This window comes from Panthera tigris, chromosome A1 (genome assembly GCF_018350195.1).
Source record: "Panthera tigris isolate Pti1 chromosome A1, P.tigris_Pti1_mat1.1, whole genome shotgun sequence".
In the NCBI taxonomy this organism is placed as follows: Eukaryota; Metazoa; Chordata; class Mammalia; order Carnivora; family Felidae; genus Panthera; species Panthera tigris.
In genome coordinates this window covers 20,396,864-20,418,095 of record NC_056660.1, presented here as the reverse complement: position 1 = coordinate 20,418,095, position 21,232 = coordinate 20,396,864, and the positions used below count along the sequence as shown (strand labels likewise).

Here is a 21,232-nt window from a genome sequence, read left to right as displayed (position 1 = left end):
CTGATATACAATATGGAGAGGGCAGCAAAGTAGTGTGACCATTTAGGAAGATACCGTGATATTCCAGGCAGGAATAGGGCTAGGGGTAGTAGCCATGGAAGTGGTGAGAAGTAATTCGATTTGGGATATATTCTGAAGGCTGAGCCATTAAGATTTGCTGAATGAGGGGCTATATGTGAGAGTGATAAAAAGAGTCAAGGATGATTTCAATGTTCTTTTTGCGCATGTGGCTGGATGGATATAAGCCAGCACCAAGTGAGACTTAGAAGATGGGGAAGAAGCAGATTTGGGAGCGAGAATCCTGTTTTGGATTTGGAAATTCCTTTTAAACATTCAAAGAGAGATACTCTTTTGTGAGTTGGCTATAGGAATCTGGAGTTCAGGGCAAAAGCTATATATCTTGGCATCATTGGTGGATAGCTGGTATTTAAAATCACTGTAGAGTAAGTGTAATATAGAAAAAGGACTAAGACTGAAGAACTCTAAAATCAAGAAGTCAGCGTGATGTGGAGGAATTAAGAAACGGATCCGTGAAGTGAGTTAGTGATGTAAAACCATGAAAGTCTGCTGATCTGGAAACCAAAATAAGAAAGTGATTCAAGGAGGAAGTAGTCAACTGTGTCAAAAGCTGCTGATAGATACAATAAGATGAGGATTGAGGATTTGCCATGGAATTTATCCATGGCCAATCATTGGGAGTCATGAGAAGAACATTTTTGGTGGAGTGTGGACACAAAACCCATTTAGAGCGAGTTCAAAAGGGAACTGGGAAAAAGAATCGTAGACGACTAATTTGGGCAATTGCAATGATTGTTGCTTTTAAGGGGAGGAGAGAAATCGAGTAATAGCTGGGAGAATTGTTTTTTTAAGATTGGAGGAGACACTATAATACCATGCTGATGAAAATGCTCCTGTTGAGAAGCAAAAAATAATAATGCAGGAAAAGGAATGAGTGCAAGAGAGATGTCCTCAAATAAGTGAGAAGAGACAGGGTCCAGCGCCTGAGTGGTCAGTCAGCTTTGGAAAGGACCAGGGCATGTCTTTCTTATAACAAAAAAGGAACTCAGAGTATATAGTTGATCTATTAGTGTGAAGATGTGCCTTCTACGGGCTTTTATTTTCCCTGTGCAATAAAAAGCAAGGCCATCAGCTAAGAATGAGGAGAATGGAAAAGGATCAAGTGTGAAAAGGTGTGGAACAGCCTTCCTAAGGGAGTAAATTGTCAAGCACAGCACTGAATTGTCTAGTGAATTTTCTAGGACACCACTATCCTATAGATACACGATGTAAGCCAAGAATGGAATTTCAAACTTTCCAGTAGCCACCTTAAAAGGGCAAAATAAAACTGGTACAATTAATGTTAATAATATATTGTATATAACCAAATATATTCGAAATGTTATTTCAGCATGTATCAATATAAAAAATTGAGAAGATTTTAAAAGCCAAAAAGTGTGCATTTTACGGTTTCAGCATGCCTCAATTCAGACTAGCCATATTCAAGTGCTTAATAGCCACATGTAGCCAGTGGCTACCATATTAGATATGGTAGTTCTAGGGCATGAAATAGTACTAACTATTTGGATAGTGGATAACATGAGGGCCCCTTGAGATCAGTAGCCATGAACTGAAGTGAAATTTGCATGACTATGTGTTGTTCTTAAGTCACATTCAGAACTCACATAGAGATGGGGAGTAAGCAGAGTCGGTCTTGACCAGGGATGGAGTTTTGTGAGCAGAATTCAACCAAAGGAACATGGGAGAGGGGAATTGGTGGCATGTACAACCAAATGATTATACAAATTAAGCAAAGAACATAAGCCACAGAAGTCAGGGAGGGGGGCAGTGTGAAAAGGTGATAGAGACAATGGGAGTTCTAGTAGGGTCAAAGAACTTTCAGAATTGTAGCCGCTATGCAATATACAAATCTGTCCAAGCACAACATGTGTTTTATGTGAGTTCAGAGGAAGAAGAGACCATGCCCTACCAGGATGATCCAGGAGAGTTCAAGGAGGAGTTGATGGGTAATTCAGGGCTTGAAGGATGAAATAGGGTTTTTATTGCTCTATGCGAAACATTGCAAAATGAGGAAAAAACACAAGAACTGATACAAAGAAGCAAAGATATTCAATATTTCTTGGGGATGAGAGTTTAAAAAGCCTTAATATTTATTGAGATAGCTATTGATTACAATGGGCAAAATGGCCTATAATGATGGGTCTTTAGAGAAAGAGTCCTGGGGTAATTTCACTGAGGAAGGAAAGACTTGACTATATAATATGGTGATAGTCCCAGAATACAATGTTTCTTAGGAATTGGAGAACCAAGGGCTAACGATTGTTTCCAAGAAATACATGCTCTTCTTTTCTGGCCCACCTCACCCTTATACACACACACACACACACACACACACACACACACACACTCACGCACAAACACACACCTTTCATCTTCCATTTAGAATTCAGTCTCATTAATGTAATTCTCTTCTATGGAATAGTCAGTTACATCCAAAGAGAATCAATATATATACCTTTAATCATTATATCCTGGAATAAATTTTGGAACCAACTAGGATTAGAACATGTGGGATTAAAAAGGCTTTGATTACTACTAATACTTAATTTTTTAATAGCAGATCAACTCTCACCATACAGACCTAGTTTTTCATTCCTTCAGAAAACAAGGTGCACTGTTTACAATATACATTGTACTCTTTTTTTTTTCTAAATCCAATGCCATTTCTATTAAAATTTTAAGGGTAAGGCATCACTTTAATTTACTTTGGTTCTCAATACAGTCATTAAAAGATACAATCATTAAGCAATAGGAAATTTAGTTTTTCCTAGCATGTTCAGATCATTGTTGCAAAAAAAGTTAGCCTCTCTTTTCCCAGCTCTAAGTATTTAGGGAAACCTGCCAGTATATCCACTCCCTCCTTTTTTTCACAAGAATTTCCTACTTCAATTGGAATATTTAGAAACAGTAAGAAGAGCTACATGGTTCCACATGAGACTTTAATAATACCGTACTTTGTATTTACATATCATATATCCTTGGTACTTCATAGCTCATTATCATTATAAATTTACAAATCAGTACATGAAAGCACAAGGCTTAGAAGCAACTCTTTTCCTGTCCAACAGTAAGTTATTAATGCCAGGATTGGAACTCATAATTATTGACACATGTGGTCCTACAACATCTAAAGATCATTTTCATAACATGAAATGAAGTGCTCAGTAAGTAGAACATATCAATTATCAAATATCCTATTTATTCAAGATAATTTTAAGAACCATGAAGCTTTAACCACATAACCATATATAAATAACCATATTAAATAACCATATTAAACCTCATAGGCCTACATTAATATAAGTATAGATTAATGTATCATTTGATCAAAACTAATCCTTCTATGGATTAGTAAATATAAACATATATGATACAATCAGCTCTACCAAGTGGAATACATTTCAATCAAACAGTAAGCAAATATATCAACATACTTAAAAATGTGGACTACTGCTTTAAAAACCTGTCACCAACATGCTGTGATTCTGAAGGGTACAGATGCCACTGGTCAGACTGCTATATATGTCATCACCTCTCTCCTTCCTGGGAATAAAAGCACCCACTGTCTGCTGATTCAATTAGGAATGTCAGGTACCCAGTCCTCTTAGCAGTACTGGCTGTGGTTCTAATTCTGGTGTCTTGAGCATCCATGCGTCTGGGAGATTCTGTAAGATCTGTCTCAAAGAAGCACAGGCTACCATGTGGACATCTGAAGGAAGATTAGCAAGTGACTGAATCAGCTTCATGACTATTGTCTTCAAACACCGGTGGGCAGTACCCAGATCTCTGTCAAACTGTTGTCCTTGAATTTGTAGAGCCAAATGACTGCAGATGTGTCTAAACTCAACACTATCCTGAAATAAACAGCAAACACGTACAATTAGATAGGTTATGGGACATTTGTGATGTTTTGTGTACCTAGCTTCCATTCCCATCTCTTCTCATCACAAGACCTCATTGTTTCTCTCAGAGAACCTCTCCCCTCCATGTTCAGCCTACGTGGTTTGACTAAAGCTGACCCCAATTCTACAACTCCAGGGACCAGACCAATCGGAGACCACCCCCCTTCGGCCACTTGGAGTGGTCAGGAATGGACAGGTCTAACACAGACCAATAAGCCACAGTTCCAGAATGTCTGTTAGATGGTGAGAGAGAAGCTCTCTTTAACTGGGGCTTTTAGAAAGCATCTTGTCACTCTAAGGGGAGAATCCAAATGAGAATGAAGACAGCACAGAAGAAAGTAGAACAAAGGGATTAAAAGCAATTGATTCTAATTACATTGTCTGAGCATATTGACCCAGCAATACTTGAACAATAAACCCCAGGATTTGGGGGGTATCTGAGTCAATAAATATGCCTTTTTACTTAAGCCATTTGGAGTTGAGTTTCTGTTATTTGTTCCTAGCAGAGTTTTGAAGAATACACAAATAGCCTTTGTTGCTATTATTCCATATTTGCTGTCTTCAAAATTCCAATACAGGATTTGTATTTGATAACATCATCTCAAGAAGTTTCCAATGCAAATTTAGAAAGAACAGTTCCCAGGTAGTTAAAAATAATGAAGTAACTAAACAGATTCTTAATCCCCAAATGGTTCACATTCTAAAATCCATTATATAGACATGGTATGCTAAAATTATTCCAATAAATAATCAAAATTATTCCATCTCAGCGATAATGTTAAATAGATAACTTATTTTAAATACATGTAAATGACTCTCCACAGGCTTCCGGCTCTGGTAACATGGCACACTTAGTTTCCCCGAAACCTTTTGCTAACTGAATTCTAAATAAAATAGAACAAACATCCTTATTGATATTGCAAGAAAGCAATGGAAATTCCTAACAGCCAAAGATAAAGGAAGAGTAGATTATTTTAGCTGTGCATCAATACTCATCAAAAAAAGAAAGTCGGTCTCGAGCTGGGTTTGGGATAGAGGATAAAGTTGCCCTGAGGATGCATAACTTTTGACCTTTACTACACAGCCGCTTAAGTTTGGAGCTGCCCTCTACACTCCATACCATATATACGTTACGGAAACACTCACGCTAAGAAATTAACTTAAAAAATTGGAACTGGGCTGAAATATCCACAGACACGTTGGTAAAAGCAAACAAGAGTCTAATCCATGGGGACACATCCACAGCCCATGCCCCACAGTAGTATTCTCATAAAGCTTTGTCAAAGACAAACTCAGAATATGAAATTTAAAACATAGTCCACCATGATACAGCAGATACCAATGCAGGGCAGGATTAAACTCCGAGTATTTCAGCTAGAAACTATACAATCTGTTTAAAGTGATTAAAAATATAAAAAGGAATCAAAACTATTTTAAGTGAAAACGGGCTTGAAAAAGAACCAAACGCCATTTCTAGCATGACAACTATCATGACAAATTAGAAACTCAACAGACAATTTATACACCTGAATAAACCTCTGAAGTGAGGAATGGTAAACTGGATGGTTAATATGAGAAAATTACTCAGAATTCAAGATGAAAAGTCAGGCACGGGAAATATGAATGAGATGTTAAGCAACATGGATGACAGAATGATGAAACCCACCAGATGTACTTCCAGGAGAGACGAGAGAGGCTGGGGGAGAGGTGGGGAAGCAATATTCAAAGAGAAAAATGGATAAGAATTATTTGAAATTGATCCAAAACATGAATCCAAGTTCATGAACAGAGATTCAGGAAGTAAAATAATGTGGGAACAGAATAAGTTAAATGAGATTAAAATCTAAACTTATTAAGGCAAAAGTACTTTAAAAATTTTTTTTTCAATGTTTTTTTTTATTTTTGAGAGACACAGAGTGAGTAGGGAAGGGCAGAGAGAGAGGGAGACACAGAATTCAAAGCAGGCTCCAGGCTCTGAGCTGTCAGCACAGAGCCTGATGCGGGGCTCGAACCCAGGTACCATGAGATCATGACCTGAGCCAGAGTTGGACGCCCAACCGACTGAACCACCCAGGGGCCCCAAGGCAAAACTACTCTTAAAGGCAACCAGAGAGAAAATGGCTGATGGCTTCAGGAGATGACAAGTCAGACAGCCAACTACTGAGCTACAACCACTGAAGACAGAAAGGAATGAGATAATTTTTCAAATAATTGTCAACATAGAGTGGTTTTTTTAGTCCAAATAAACTATTATTTAAACATCAGGGCAAAATAAATATACCTTCATTTAATAGCACAACAAGAGTTACCCCACTGTCATATTTTTCTAGAGCTCTAATTCAGAAAGAGGAAATTTAATTCAAAAGGAAAGAATGAGATATAAGAAGCAACAGTGAACAAAGGAACTTAAAAATATGACGCGAATCTAAAGAACTGATTAGACAATTAGCTAACAATGAACTTGGGGCTTACAAAAGCAAGATGCTTCTAAGACGCTGAATAGGAGTAGCATGTAGGATGGACTGGCATTCTGAGGCTTTGTACATATTCAGAGAAAGGTGGCAAAATTGATAAACATCAGACTTGTTAAGTATGCATGTGGGAAATGTCAGTGCTATCATTAAAGCACAGAAATAATACGTAAAGTTAAAACTCAGCAGACTTAAGAGGTATATTAAAACTTAATTGATCCTATCATTCGTCAGTAAAAATGAAGAAATATAAATCGAGGCAAAAAGAAAACATCAAATAAGCCACCTTTTGAAATATAGTGTTCACCAGATCGGATTTTTAAAAAAAATCTATTGGTATGTTCTTTATGAGAAACACATTTAAAACTAAAAACACCTAAAAACTTAAAACAAATGGATGCTAAAATAGATACAAAGCAAGCAGAAGCCAAAACAAAGCCAGAAAATTCATTATTGGGGATAAAATAAACAACAATTAATAAAAGAAATTATACCCCAAGATGTGATAACAGTTTTGTACCTGTGTGTGCCTAATATGATAATGTCAATTTACATTCAATCCACAAACATAAAAGCTGATTTTTACCCGGCTTCCTCAGGAACTAGTCAGTCAAACAACAAAACAATCAACCTTGAGAGAAAAGATGGAAACACTAATCACAAGATGGAAACGCTAATCACAAGCTTGGTCCAATAAAGATAAGCAGATACACTTATTCTCAAAGACATACAGAGAAATTATGAAAGCTGATTATGTTATAATAGGCCGAAAGCAAATTCTCAATGAATATCTAGAAGTCTATATCATACAAATCACAATGCAAATAAATGAGAAATCAGTAACATAATCTTCCCAGTACATATATGACTTAAAAGTCGACTTCTAAATGATTCATAGATCAGTGAAAGAATAACTGAAATTTTAAAATGCTTTATACTGAACAATTATGGAAACAGTAGATCACGAATTTGTGGGATCCAGCTGCATTGAGAAATACATACACTTACTGCTATAGATAAGTAAAGAATAATCACTGGAAAGTCATGAGCTAAGAATTCAACTCAATAATTTAGGAAAAGGAAAAAAAAAAACAAATAGACAATCCCAAAGAAACTGAAAGAGAGAACTGAAAGCTGAAATTAGAGTTTGGAACTAGAGTTTTCTTCCTAATTCTGTACAGAAAGAGAAGGTATTCTTCTCCCTAACAAAAAATGCTGTCACTTGGGTTAGAAGGACTTGGGCTTCCGGCAAAGTGTTTATTACAGTTTCTTCTGGGAAACAAAACAAACATTCATCTATTCAATTCAGCAAACCATGCAAACCATGGCAGCAGGACCCAGGTGACTTAGGTGCTGGGATAAAGATAAACACAAGACACCGCAGTTCCCTTACTCAACTATTCACAGACTCCCACGCTTCTTGTTTTGAATTCCTCTTTAAAGCATTCTCGCGCCCCTGCCTTTGTGCGTTGCTTCTTTCTGCTCAGAAGGTATCAAGGGGCTACTTAGATAATCTGTCCCCTACTTTATGGAGCAACCTATATTCCTGGAGCATATTGCTTGGGAATGGGAAAGTAGAGGGGGAAAAAATGCCTCTGGACTACTTCCCCTAGATCCACATCAAGGGAAATTGTCCGCTTGCTTTATAGCAGTAATACAACTCTAAGTACAAAGTGGAAGGATCAAAGACAACATGCAAAGGGAAATTCAAAATTGAAGGAACCACCGAAATGTGTGCTGACGTGCGCCTATTAGCCAGTCTGCAAAGGCATTCATCACCCAAATAAGATTAAAATGCCTTTAAAAATATGTTTGTGGGCCTAAAATCTGAAGTCAATTTCACATTTACTGTAAAGAATCAAAGAAGGCATCGTTTGAGGAGAGTATACATATAATAAAATTCCACTGCTGGGCTGTACTGGTCCCTGAGGCCCTCGGTAAACTTCAAATCCCTGGCAAGCTCTGCAAAGTCTCTTTATTTTACTCTTTTAGTACAGTATTTCTTTTTAATCCTTTCTCAAATATATTCACAGTCAAAGAAAACAAATTAATAGGCATAGGCTTTCCATGGGACTCTTAAGCCAGGGGATGGAAAAATAGAACAGGTGGTTGCTTCTCTTCCTTTCTGAAGGATCTGAAGGCCAACTGTGGATCCAATAATCATGGCCTCCAACTAAACCTCTACTGATTCTGTTGCACAGGCGGGGGCCAAAAATTCACAGCATAGAGGCAACGGAATATTGAATGGCTCATGGGCTTTCAGTAGAAAATCACATCATCAATATTCGTGATGATTTCCTGTATGGTGCTTTCCGTTCAATGACAGAGCACATCCTCCCGGCAGCCTTTATTTGACAAGTCCCAGATGCTTCCAGAGATGATGTAATATCCTACGTGGGGTTTTGAGCACATTGTCAGCATTAGCACTATGGGCAATCTAAAAGCAGGTTTTGTAGCTTCCAAAGCCTTGTGTAATTTCAGACTCTGGATATGAAATGTATTGATTGCTACAGTGGTCCAAACTGATAGCCAGCATCTACATTTTATACGGACTCAACTAATCTACTGGGGTAATGGCCTCAGCCTGTTTGGTTCAGTTAATTTAAGTTAATAATTACGTTTATTTCAAACGTGTAAAATCTCCACTACATGATTGCCCTCACTGGGTAAAAAGCATTAAGACATGAGTGCCTACTTTCTAAGGAGCTTCTAACCTAATAGGAGGATTGAGACACATAGAGCATATATCCAAATGTCTAGGGAAATGGGATGGGGGCTATGGTAAAAACACGGAAACCCAATCCTACAGAAGACAAACATTTATAGACTCGTAATCCAAGCACTGCAGAGGGTTCATACGAAGCTCGTTCCGATGTGTGAATCCTTTCTATGGCATACCTGGTGTCCCACTGCTTGCCACACTGGAGGCAACCCGTGGCTCTAGTCTTCAGAACATTTTTTCTTAATTCCTAGCCAAAATCTGCCCTATAGTAGACAGAAGAGTGGCCTCCCGAAGATGTCTATGTCCTAATCCTCAAAACCTGTGAGCATGTTACCCTGTGCGGCAAAAGGGACTTCATAGGTGTTAGTTAGGATGGGACAGCCCTCCAGGTATCTACAAAGACACCTGGAATGTGGGGTTGATTCCTTCATGAGCACTGGATTTGCCACCAGAGCCCTGGTTCTGCCCCTCTAATCGGCCATCTGCAGACAAGACATTTTATCTATGGAATAGTCAGTATTCTAATCTGTAAAATGAAAACAGCGACCACGTGGAGAGACCGTGAAGGTCAAATAAGCTTACGGTCCCACAAACTCTGCATTTATAAGGCACTCCATCAACCTAAGCTTGTGCATAGGGTACTCCGCTAGATGGTGATATCAGCAAGAAGGACAGAAGGGGAAGGAAGGACAGCAAAGCAAAGAAAAATATGTCCCATAGGAGTTGGGAATCTAATTGGTGAGATGAAACTATTTAAACTGTTCAGTAGAGATGTCACACAGGATAAGATTAAGGCTCAAAAAGAGTGGTCGAGCTCACCTCATATCCATTAGGATGACCACCGTCAGAAAAACCTGAACACAACAAGTGTTGGTGAGGATGTGGAGAAGCTGGCACCTGTGGGCACCGCTGGTGGGAAGGGAAAGTCACCGAGCCACTCTGGAAAGCAGTATGGAGGCTCCCCCCAAAAATGAAACAAGGAATTACCGTACGATTCAACAATTCCACTTCTGGAACATACAAGTACAGCCAAAAGACAGAGTCAGGGTCTCAAAGAGATACCTGCACATCCACATCCACAGCGGCACCCTCCACCACAGCCAAGAGGGGGAAGCAGCCCAAGTGCCCGTTGACAAATCGATGGATAAACAAACTGTGGTATATACACAGGAGGAAATACTATTTAGCCTTTAAAAGGTGCTATGACGTGAATGAACCTGGAGGACATTATGCTAACTGAAATAAACCAGACACAAGACGATAAATACCGTACGATTCCACTTATGTGTGGTACTTAGAGTCAAAGTCACAGAAACAGAAAGAATGGTGGATGCCAGAGCCGGGGGGAGGAGAAATGGGGATTTGTTGGTTTTTTTTTTTTTTTCATTTTTAAAAATGTTTATTTATTTATTTTTTTCATAGTAGAAGCCTTTATGTTTTTTTAATTTTTTTTAACGTTTATTTATTTTTGAGACAGAGAGAGACAGAGCATGAACAGGGGAGGGTCAGAGAGAGAGGGAGACACAGAATCCGAAACAGGCTCCAGGCTCTGAGCTGTCAACACAGAGCCCGACACCGGGCTCGAACTCACGAACTGTGAGATCATGACCTGAGCCGAAGTCGGATGCTTACCCGACTGAGCCGCCCAGGCGCCCCATAAGCCTTTATTTTTTTAATGTATTTTTGGGAGAGAGAGGAGAGAGAGCGTGAACGGGGGAGGGGCAGAGAGAGAGAGGGAGACACAGAACCTGAAGCAGGCTCCAGGCTCTGAGCTGTCAGCACAGAGCAGACATGGAGCTCGAACCCACCAACTGTGGGATCGTGACCTGAGCTGAAGCCGGAGGCTTAACCCACTGAGCCACCCAGGTGCCCCTGGGGATTTGTTGTTTAACGTGTACAGAGTTTCGGATGTTCAAGATGAAAAAATTATGGAGATTAGTTGCACAACAATGTGAACGCTCTCTATACTGCTGAACCATATACTTAAAATAGTAAACTTTATGTTATGCCCCCCCTTTTTTTTTACCACAATAATCTTCTTTTCTAAGTGGTCAAGACCATCAGAGTTCTGTCCTGCCAGCCCTTGCAGAAGAAATGAGGCATCAGAGAAAAGGTGGGAACAGTGTACCGATATTACGAGACAGGTGATTCTAGGGAAAGCAGCATCGGCCTCCCAGGGAAAAGACGGCCCCCGCGATCAGAATGAATAACATGAGCTACGGCCTGAAGTCAAGGAGGGGCTGGGACTGGGAAGGGGCCAGTCTGAAAGATCTTTGTGCTCCGAACCAGGACAGAAATTAGTGTGTGAGCCTTGAGCGCCACAGTAAGGTCCCTAGACTCTTCCAAGCGTGGGGATAACAGGGCGAGCCAGAGTTTTAAGAACGCTGGTCTGGCCTAACCCACTAGATGCAGGATCCAAAGCCAGGCTCCTGACACACCCTGTCTCACTCAGTCCTCACAAGAGTCCGTGAATGACAGTGGTTTAGAGAGATCAGGCATTGTACCCGCCTCACACAGCAAATGAGTGGCAGGGCTTGAGTTATCCTCTCTTCCCAAACTCAGATGTTCATCAAAGACCCGCCCCCAGATCAGAAACCGGGCTAGTACAGCAGTGATTCGCAAAGCAGAGCTCACTCTCCAGGGCAGGCGGCAGAAGGGGGTGGGGGCCTGGATCCCCCCCACCATAGACGCCACAGAGGGGTGAGCAGGGATACCATGAAAGCGCGCAGGAGAGGCACCGCACTAGCTTCGGGATGGAACAACAATGTCTGCAAGTGAATGTTTCTTCTTTGGCCACAGTCACTCTATTTTTCTTAAGGCTGAGTGTTACGAACCTCAAACTGGCATTGGTCACATACAAATTGAAAACTGGTCCATTGGCCCATCCCTCCTCCCTGCAACATAATTGAGAGGGTTTGGCTGTCTGGAAGATGTTCAAGGTGTGGAACCTTCTACACCCCATGCAAAGCCAACCCGTAGCTAACCTCCTAGCTGGAGCTCACTCTTCTGCCGCTCGGCCCTCTCCACCTGGGAGAAGGGGAGGTCTCTTACAAAAACTGCCCACTTGCCCTCTGCTGCATTCTGCATTGTATTTATTAGGAATGCGCACATCTGGAACCCTGGAGCAACCGTAAATGCACCTGCAAAATCCAAAAGGGAAGAAAAGCTAAGCCTTTTTTTAGCTTCTTACTGAAAATAAACACTCCCATCGAAACCGAAGGCTTGAAGGCAAAAAGAATCTGGCAGCAGCAGTTTCAAGGCTTGTTTTCTGAAACCAACACCAACGGATAGTAAAGTCAAAAACACAATATGACTTTATAGGCTCTACAATTCAGATAACTTTAAGCAATCCATGAGGGAGATTTTTGGCTTTTTCCCTACCTCATCACCTTCAAAATTACTTCTAGATCTACAAAAACTAAAAACCAGTTCATATAGGCTTAACCTGCGGCTTTAAAATAAGTCCATTCTTTTGGAAACAGCAACATTTTAAGCTATATTCTCTTATAAGGGCCTCCGCAACCTTCTTTCTTTTCACATTTTCCTTTCTTGCTCCCCATGAACCTAATGCCCTCTACAGAGAGGATTGAAGAAAGAGCTTTTTCCCAGCTTTCTGGAATGAAGCCTGACCTTAATGAACTTCAGCGTGGCCAGCAGGCCGCTCTCCACTAAAGGAACACAAACCTCCTCCCCCAGACCCATCAAAACCTTCTGCACTGGATGTGTACGTAAAATGGGAACGCCATTTCTTTATTTAGAGGCGTGTTGTGAAAACCACGCTATCAGAAACAGTATACTACAAATTGCCCCTTGGCTCATCAACATCTGGCTTTGAACTACAAGTTCATGGGGCCCAGAGCAGCCTCCAGTTGCCTGGACCCCAGGTCAATCTCAAATAGATACGCAACTGTGTTAATAAAACACTCAGTGAAGAACCAAAGTATCTGCCAGTCACCATAAAAAGTCTATCGACCACAGGAAATTAAAAATTTTTACGTGTGGGGTACCCAGTTTCAACATTCAAAAGTAACTAAGGTTCCTTATCATTTGCTTTGGGTATGGTACCTTTTTCATTAGAAAAGTCCAGTTAAAAGCACTTTGCGATGGATACAAGCATGTGATTCAGGTACGTTCACAAGGCAAACCCCAAAACTGTAAAATAAAGCACGGCAGCACTTCCAGCAAGATGTTATATATAAGTAGTTTTGTTTTAGGGCCTTCCTGCCCTATCTTTCCCCAAAGTTTCATTTTGGAAGCATAAATGCCCCGATTTTCTTATCATTCACATTATGAGCAATAACAAAGCTAGAGCTAAGCTACTTGAAGAGCAGTCACTGGGCCTTTTTGTCACAGAAAAACATGAGTTTATCCCCAGTGAAGGGCAATTCTGTGGCTATGCTACTAACCCTATAACCCTGAGCATTTATTTCTTCAATAGTATGTGAGTAATTTTTAAAGGCACAGTTCCCACATTTGCAGACATTGGCTTCACAACTCATGTTAATGAGGAAAAAAGCAGTCGTCATCAATGTCTTCCTCTGAGTGACCCAACATTCACACTTGCAGTTTGCAAAGAACATTAGCAGGGACCGTGAAGCCAAAGCCAATGGTTTTATAACCACCGCTCTCGGTATGTAGAATGAGAAAACCAGCAAAGACTACTGAACATGAAGGAATGACTGCTAGTGAAATTAGCTCATTGAAATGAGTGAACCCACAGGCAAGTTTTTTTTTAAGCTTTATTTATTTTGAGAGAGAGAGAGAGAGAGAGAGAGAGAGAGAGAGAGTCAGTCCCAAGCAGGCTTCACAGTGTCAGTGCAGAGCCCGATGTGGGTCTCGAATTCAGGAACAGTGAGATCATGACCTGAGCAGAAATCAAGAGTCTGACACTTAACCGACTGAGTCATGCAGGTGCCCCTCCACAGGCAAGTTTAATCTGTAACAGCAGGAATGTTCTCTTGCCTCCGAAAGTTGGCATCAGCCATAGTTTCCATGAAACTACGCTCCAGAGCAGAACTCTTGGAAACTGTAAATGGTTTTAACTCCTCAAAGGAAGACAGACAAACTCAATCAGAGTGACTTCGTAATTGGCTTGGTTAATGGTGTCTATGTGAGTTGGTCATTTTCAGCAGCTCTTAAAGTCCTAGACTGTGTGTTTCTATGTTCCCTTTGAGTGGTGAGTGCCTAAAGCATCCTTGATAGTTATTACCAGTTTGATAATGATTTCCTACATTTGTCTGGTGCTTTTTGTCACTATGTAAAGTGGCCATCACATAGACACACAAAGGACCCAATATAATGAACTAAATTGTGTCCCCCCACAAAAAAACTCATATGTTGAAACGTAACCTCTAGCGTGACTGTATTGGAAAAAGGACATTTAGGGAGGTAATAAAGGTTATATAAGCTCGTAAGGGTGAAGTCCTAATCTGATAGGATTGATGTCCTTGTAAGAAGAGGAAGAGACATCCAAGATCGATCTCTCTCTCTCTCTTTCTGCATGTACAGAGGAAGAGCCATTCATGACATAGCAGGCAGCCTACAAGCCAGGAAGAAAGCCCTTAACAAAACCCAAATTTGCTTGCACCTTGATCTTCAACTTTCCGGCCTTCAGGACAATGAGGAAATAAATGCCCGTGGTTTAAGCCACCCAGTCTATGGCATTTTGTTACAGCAGCCCACGCTGACGAAGATACCCAGTCTACAAGGTGACTGTTGTAGTCCAAGCAGTGTGCAGTGCACGGCACATACGACCGTACCCCGTCAACTGTACACACTCATGTACTTGATTTCAGCATGATATTCATAGCCCCTCTCTAATTGATTTGGTAGAAAAAGTCGGCTAAAACCATGTTTGGATCATGGGCCATGACTTCCCGGCTATGGGATCTTTAGCAAAATCCTAAATTCCTCTGAACCTCAGTTTCCTCTTGTAACAGATGTTTGTCAAGCTGATTAACTCTAGCCTCTCCAACAAATTTAACAAGACTCAGTACCATGAAGCATTTTTTATCCACTATAAAGAATCTCACTTCATGTATGTTTGGCGTGTGTTTGATAATCTCTAAATATTCAAAAAGAATATTGTGTTGGTTTCTTTAAGAAAAGACTAAAATACTATTAAAAAAATATCCATTAGTATTGTGCTGAGAGTTTCTCTGCCTTCGAGCCTAAAAATTTCACTTCCTTAATTAATCCTCAGTGGTTTGATCAGGAAGTCATTCAGTGATAACGTCTCTATGCTAGTCATAAGAGACATGGGCTAAAGCTGACCTCTGGAGAGCGGAGGCTTCTTAAAAGTCTCCTTGGGTCATCCTGACTCTGCTTCTGTAAACTCAGAAAATTAAATAGAGTCCATGGGTCAGATCCATCAATATCAAGAATGCAACACAATAATAACAGTTGACAAGAACATGAGGCATCAACTTATTAATAATAATAATAATAATAGCTCAAAGGTATTGGGACTTTATATGGGCAGCCACTAGCTAAGACTTCATGTGCATTATCTTAATAACCCAGTAAGGTTAGATCCCTCTACCCCCACTTTACAGGCAAGGGGATTGAGGCACAAGAAGGATACTCTGTCCAAGGGCCTACAGCAGGCAGTGGCATAGTAGGTTTGAAATAGTCTGGAGGACCCGATCACCGAGCTGTGCTGCACTGTCTCTGCTTTGGGTCCCTGCTGCCTATCATCTGGGCTGTGGGCTTCAGGCCAAGTGAGTTCTCCTCTCTGTGGCAAGTAACACTGTGAAAGACACCTGATGTTGGAGACATTTCCACACACTTGCAAGTGACACACAAGTGTTATTTCCAAGAGTACAAGTCCTCCTGAAATCATTCTGTGTAGAAAATCAATCTGCGTGTCCTTAATTTGAAAATATAGAAAACATGAAAGGAATTGGAGAAGACGCACATAAATGGAAATATATTCCGTATTTAGGGATTGAAGGAATTAGTACTGTTAAAATAGCCATACGAACCAAAGCAATCTATAGGCTCAGTGCAGTCCCTATCAAAATTCATGGCATACTTCGAAGAACTAGAGCAAATAATTCTAAAATTTGTGTGGAGTTATAAATATAAATATAAAACCCCAAATAGCCAAAGCACGATTAAAAAAGAACAAAGCTGTAAGGATCATGCTCCCTGATTTCAAGGCATACTACAAAGCTATACCACAATACTGGTGCAAAAACAGACACACAGATCAATGGAACAGAACTGAGGGCTAGAAATAAATCCATACATATATGGGCAATTAATCTATGACAAAGGAGCCAATAACAAGGAAGACAGGACAGTCTCTTCCATAAATGGTAATGAGGACCTTGGAGAGCCACAGGCAAAAGAATGAGACGGGGGACAAAACATAGGCAGTAAGCTCCCTTGACATCAGTCTTAGGGACACATCTTTGTGGATCTGACTCCAACAGCAATAGAAACAAAAGCAAAAATAAACAAATGTGACTACAGCAAACTAATGAGATTCTCCTCCACAAAGGAAGCCATCACCAGAATAAACGAGCAACCTATTGAATAGGAGAAGATATTTGTAAACCAAACAACTGAGAAGGGGTTAATATCTAAATATATATAAAGAACTCATACAACTCAACAACAAAAAAGTAAACTACTGGCTAAAAAACGTGCAGAGCACGTGAATAGACATTTCTCCAAGAAAGCATACAGGTGGCCAGCAGGCACAGGAAAAGATGCTCAACATCATTAATTATTAGGGAAACGCACATCAAAACCACAGTATCTCCTAACACCTGTTACAATGGCTAGTATCAAAAAGACAAGAAATAGCAAGTGTTGGTGAGAGCGTGGGGAAAAGGGAACCTTTGTGCACTGTTAGTGGGAATGTAAATTGGTGCAGCCACTTTGGAAAACGGTATGAGGATCCCTCAAAAAATAAAGAACAGAACTGCCACAGGAGTCAGCTCTTCCACTTCTGGGTATTTATCCAAAATAGATGAAAACACGAATGTGAAAAGATATACGCACCCCTGTGTTCACTGCAGCATTATTTTTAATAGCCACGATATGAAAACAACCTAAGTGTCCATTGATACATAAATGGATAAAGAGGTGGCTCCACACATACACACACACACACACATAGCCATAAAAAATAATAAAATCTTGCCATTTGCGACAGCATGGATGGATTCAAGGGTACTATACTAAGTGACATAAGTCAGAGAAAGACAAATATTGTATGATTTCACTCAGATGTGAAGTCTAAAAAACAAAACCAAAGGACAAACAAAATAAGGCAAAGACAAAAATCAGAGATACAGAGAACAGACTAGTGGTTCCCAGAGGGGAAGGGGGTGGAGGGGTGGGTGAAATGGGTGAAGGTGGTCAACCGTGTGGTGATGGGTTGTAACAAGACTTATGGTGGTGATCACTTTGTAGTATATACAGATGTCAAATGATAAAGCTGGGCACCTAAAACTTACGTCACAAAAAATATATAGAAAGACAATTCTCCCGACTTTTTCGAGTTAACACCAGTGATAATGAAGCCAACTCTGCATAACCAGCCCCCTGGAAAGACAAACTACTGTGTCCTTAAGTCTGAGTTCTTTATAATCGTTACTCCACAACCAAATGGAGATACTACCTTCTCTCCAAATAGAAAACCAAGAAAAATCCCAAGATGTTAGTTAGTGAGGAGGCAAATCATCCAGAGAAACCTCTGCCTGTTTCTCTCCCTTCTGAAAGTACTCGCTACTCTCAGGAGCTCTAAGAACTCACCCTTGCAGGTGAGCAGCAGACTCCGGGAGTAAGAAAGTTGACAGCTCTGTTCCTAATGAACACTCTGGACACTTCTAGAAAGTGGAAGCAACACATGCAGATGTCTACTTGTTTTCTCGGAAGGTGAATAAAGGACTGGGACTCAAGGTGCAGGGAGGTAAGGGAAGCTTGAGCAAGTTTATGGACTGAGGAACCGGCAGAGTGCAGGCAGCAGAGACTATATGGATGGGAAGGGAATTGATAGAACGAGGTCCAGGGCAGATGAAGGATTTGCTCTAGCAGCTAAGAGGAAGGCTACTTTGGTTGGGGGTCAGGGGGACCAAACAGCATTTCTTTATTAGCGACGAGAAGGAGGATGAGTGGAAATAAGATTTTTCAGGTCGAGAGGAAGCTATTTGTGTCTGTTGGCCTCCATTTTCTCGGAAAAGGAGAGAGGGGGTTGAGGTTTGGATAAAGAAATCTTGAGGACGATGGAACATGTTGAGGGCAAAAGTCAAGTCGAAAGCGTTAAGAGGGTCACCAAGTAGAAGTGACAGCTGGGTGAAGTTCTGGAGGTGGGATTTGTAGGCCAGAGCAGAGAGCTCAGTGCGTCTGAGCTGGGTCAGGCCCTCGGACCACAGTTTCTGACCTGACCCCCAAACTGCGACCTCCCCGGCTGTGATTTATCCAGGGTCAGGTCCTCGCCTCAGTCATTTCAGCAGTTGCCTTTGCCTGCAAGACGATTCAACGTCCTCTGCGTGACACACAGGCCTTTCGCCACCTGACCCCACTTACGTCTCCAGCATCCTTTTATACCTTCTGCCATAGCGAGCTCATTTCAGTTCCCCCAAAGGCCCAGGCCCTTTCCTTGCTTCCGGGCCTTGGATCACACAGCTCCCCTGAAATGTTTTTTCCCTTTCATGTCTGCGAGGCAAGCATTCATTTTGTTTCTTAAAGATCACTTCCTCTGAGAAGCCTTCTGAGATCACCTAAGGTGGAACTCATCACTCGGTCTCTCCTCTTGCCAACCTACCTGTGCCCCAGATAGGTTCCCGACATCACACAGCACTTCCTATTTGGTCAGTTCTAAGATGCATCTCTTTTCACGAAGTTTCAAAAATCTCGGAAGTGGCGATACATCTTAGAAACGGCGCATCATAGTTTAATTGGCAGGAGTTTTTATTTCTTTGTGGTACCAAATACAAGGTGCATTTCACACGAGAGAGCATTAGTGAAATGCAGCTGCTTTTTTAACTTTCTAACATGAGTGGAGCAGCACCTCCCCTTTTTCCCCCAAACCCTGGCTTGTAGAGCAAGAAAAGCAACTCTTGAGGACAGCTCTAGGCTTTCTTCAACATCCCTCCCTCATTTCCTTCTGCTAGCCGCCTGGGAGGCAGCAATGAAGCAAAACTGGAAAGCCAGAAGATCTCAAGATCCGTGACCTTCAACCAATTAAGGTTAGTTAATGACAAAGCGGAGACTGGATCCCAAGCCCCCCCAGGTTTCCACAGCCCCACTCGGGCTGAGAGGCGGCCTCTACGTTCCCCAGCTCCACTGACTTAACAGTTTGGTACCATAAGAGGAAACGTGCCCTACAGATATGAGCTGCGTGACTTAGCAGGAGTTTAGCATTAGTATTCACGCTTCAACACCCGAAACCCACCCCGCTCTCACCCCACTTTATGAGAATTTAGGTTGACTCTGTAAGGCCTCTGAACTCTGCGGGGAGTTGGATTTATGCAAAAATAATCGTGAGTCTTAAGTGTGAAGGAACTTTAAATAAATCTAGGTGATTTTGTCATGCAAAAGACAGAGAGGACCTCATACGTGTATGCAAGGCTCTGGAGAAAGGGCTATTAATTTAGAAGGGGGGCCAGGGGGAGCGGTCCTCCATCCACAGACCGCTGCACATGTGGAAAGGGCCTTCAGCTGGAGCAGGAAGCTGATTTATGTGAGAGACAGAAAGGAGTTCCAGAGGCAGGTTTTGGCAAGGCTTCCCTGCGTCTCGGCTCCGCAGTCAGGTGGGCTCCAGGTGGGCCCGAGTTCCTGGACTCAAGTCCCCGGGGGTGTCGCCTCCCGCGTTCTCTCTCGCCCCGGCGGAAGGTCTGTGGCCAGAGCGGCCTCGCAGTGGGCGGCCCCGCCCTTCCCCGGGGATCCTGCGCCCCACGCGGGTGCGGGAGGCCAGACTCGCCTTCGGATGGTTGGGGAAGGACCTCTCCTGCAGGAGGGGGCCCAGCAGCGTCTGCTCCACGCTGACCAGCTCCGAGGTCGAGGCCACCACGCGGGCCAGCGCGCTGCGCATGCCCATCTGGGCCAGGGTGCAGCTCCGCGCCCCCCTCGGCGCCTCGCACCGCTTCCGCTTCTGGGGAGCTGACCCGCGCCCCAGAACCCCCCATTCCTGCCCTCCCCCCATCCTGGCGCCCCAGGACAGGCCCGGCCGGCCGAGGGCCTGCCTATGCGACGCGCTGGGGCGGCGGACACGTGGTCTGGATCGCGCGGGCTCCCGGGGTCGCTCGGACCGTCCCCTCAGCCCCACTCCTGCTGCAGCAGCTGCAGAATCTGCAGAGCCACCATTTGGTGGCTGATGGAGGCCACTAAGGGCGCGGGGCTAAGCCGGCTTCCCTGTCGGCGGCTCGGCGCGCTCCGCGGGCAGGTGCAGCAGCGAGCGAGAGGGGCGGGGGCGTTTGGGGTCGCCAGGGTCACATTTCCTAACCCGAGGCCTCGCGGCCCCCTGGCTTCTCCCGGGTGGGGCCGGCCCCGCCCCCGCCCCCGGCCCGCAGTGGGTGACCCGGGCTGGCCGCTGAATTCGCTCCGTCCGAATGGGCGTGTGCAGACCCAAGGCTGCCCGAAGCACTGCCTCTGTGCGCTCGAAAATCAGCCAAATGCTAAGCGCTGGGTTTTCATGACTCCAGGACTTTGCTGGGGGAAAAAGCGTGCCGCTTTGAGCGGATGCATCTACCTGCAGGGATAGCCCGCCCCCATCTCCTTTGAAAGAGGCCTGTCAGTGACCATTCGTGCCGCGGGTGCTGGAGGTGGCCCGTGAAAGACCCGCCCCAATCAAAAGTGCGAAGAGCCAGAGAAAGCTCACGAAAGGAAGACTGTGCCTGATCATGCCCCCCCCCACCCGCTTTCCCAACCCTGAGAATTTTCAGGAACTTCGTCAAGGCCTTGTGTTCCCCCAAACCAAACAAGGGGACTCGGGTATGGGAAGTCCTGCCCCTCTCTGCCTTGCCCCATGCCACGTGAGCTCAGAGGATCTGACCCCTAACGTAGCATCAGGGCACAGCACGGGGGGGGGGGGGGGGCGCTCCTGA

General features: G+C 42.9%; 1 protein-coding gene across 1 annotated transcript; it reads right to left on the bottom strand.

The window, feature by feature from the left end:
• Positions 1 to 3,665: 3,665 nt before the first annotated feature.
• Positions 3,666 to 20,930, bottom strand: DLEU7 (deleted in lymphocytic leukemia 7). Its single transcript, XM_042998330.1, is given in 5 exon segments — positions 3,666 to 3,932; positions 20,110 to 20,242; positions 20,244 to 20,306; positions 20,308 to 20,784; positions 20,878 to 20,930. Coding segments are annotated over 5 exon segments (993 nt in total).
• Between the last annotated feature and the right edge of the window lie 302 nt (positions 20,931 to 21,232).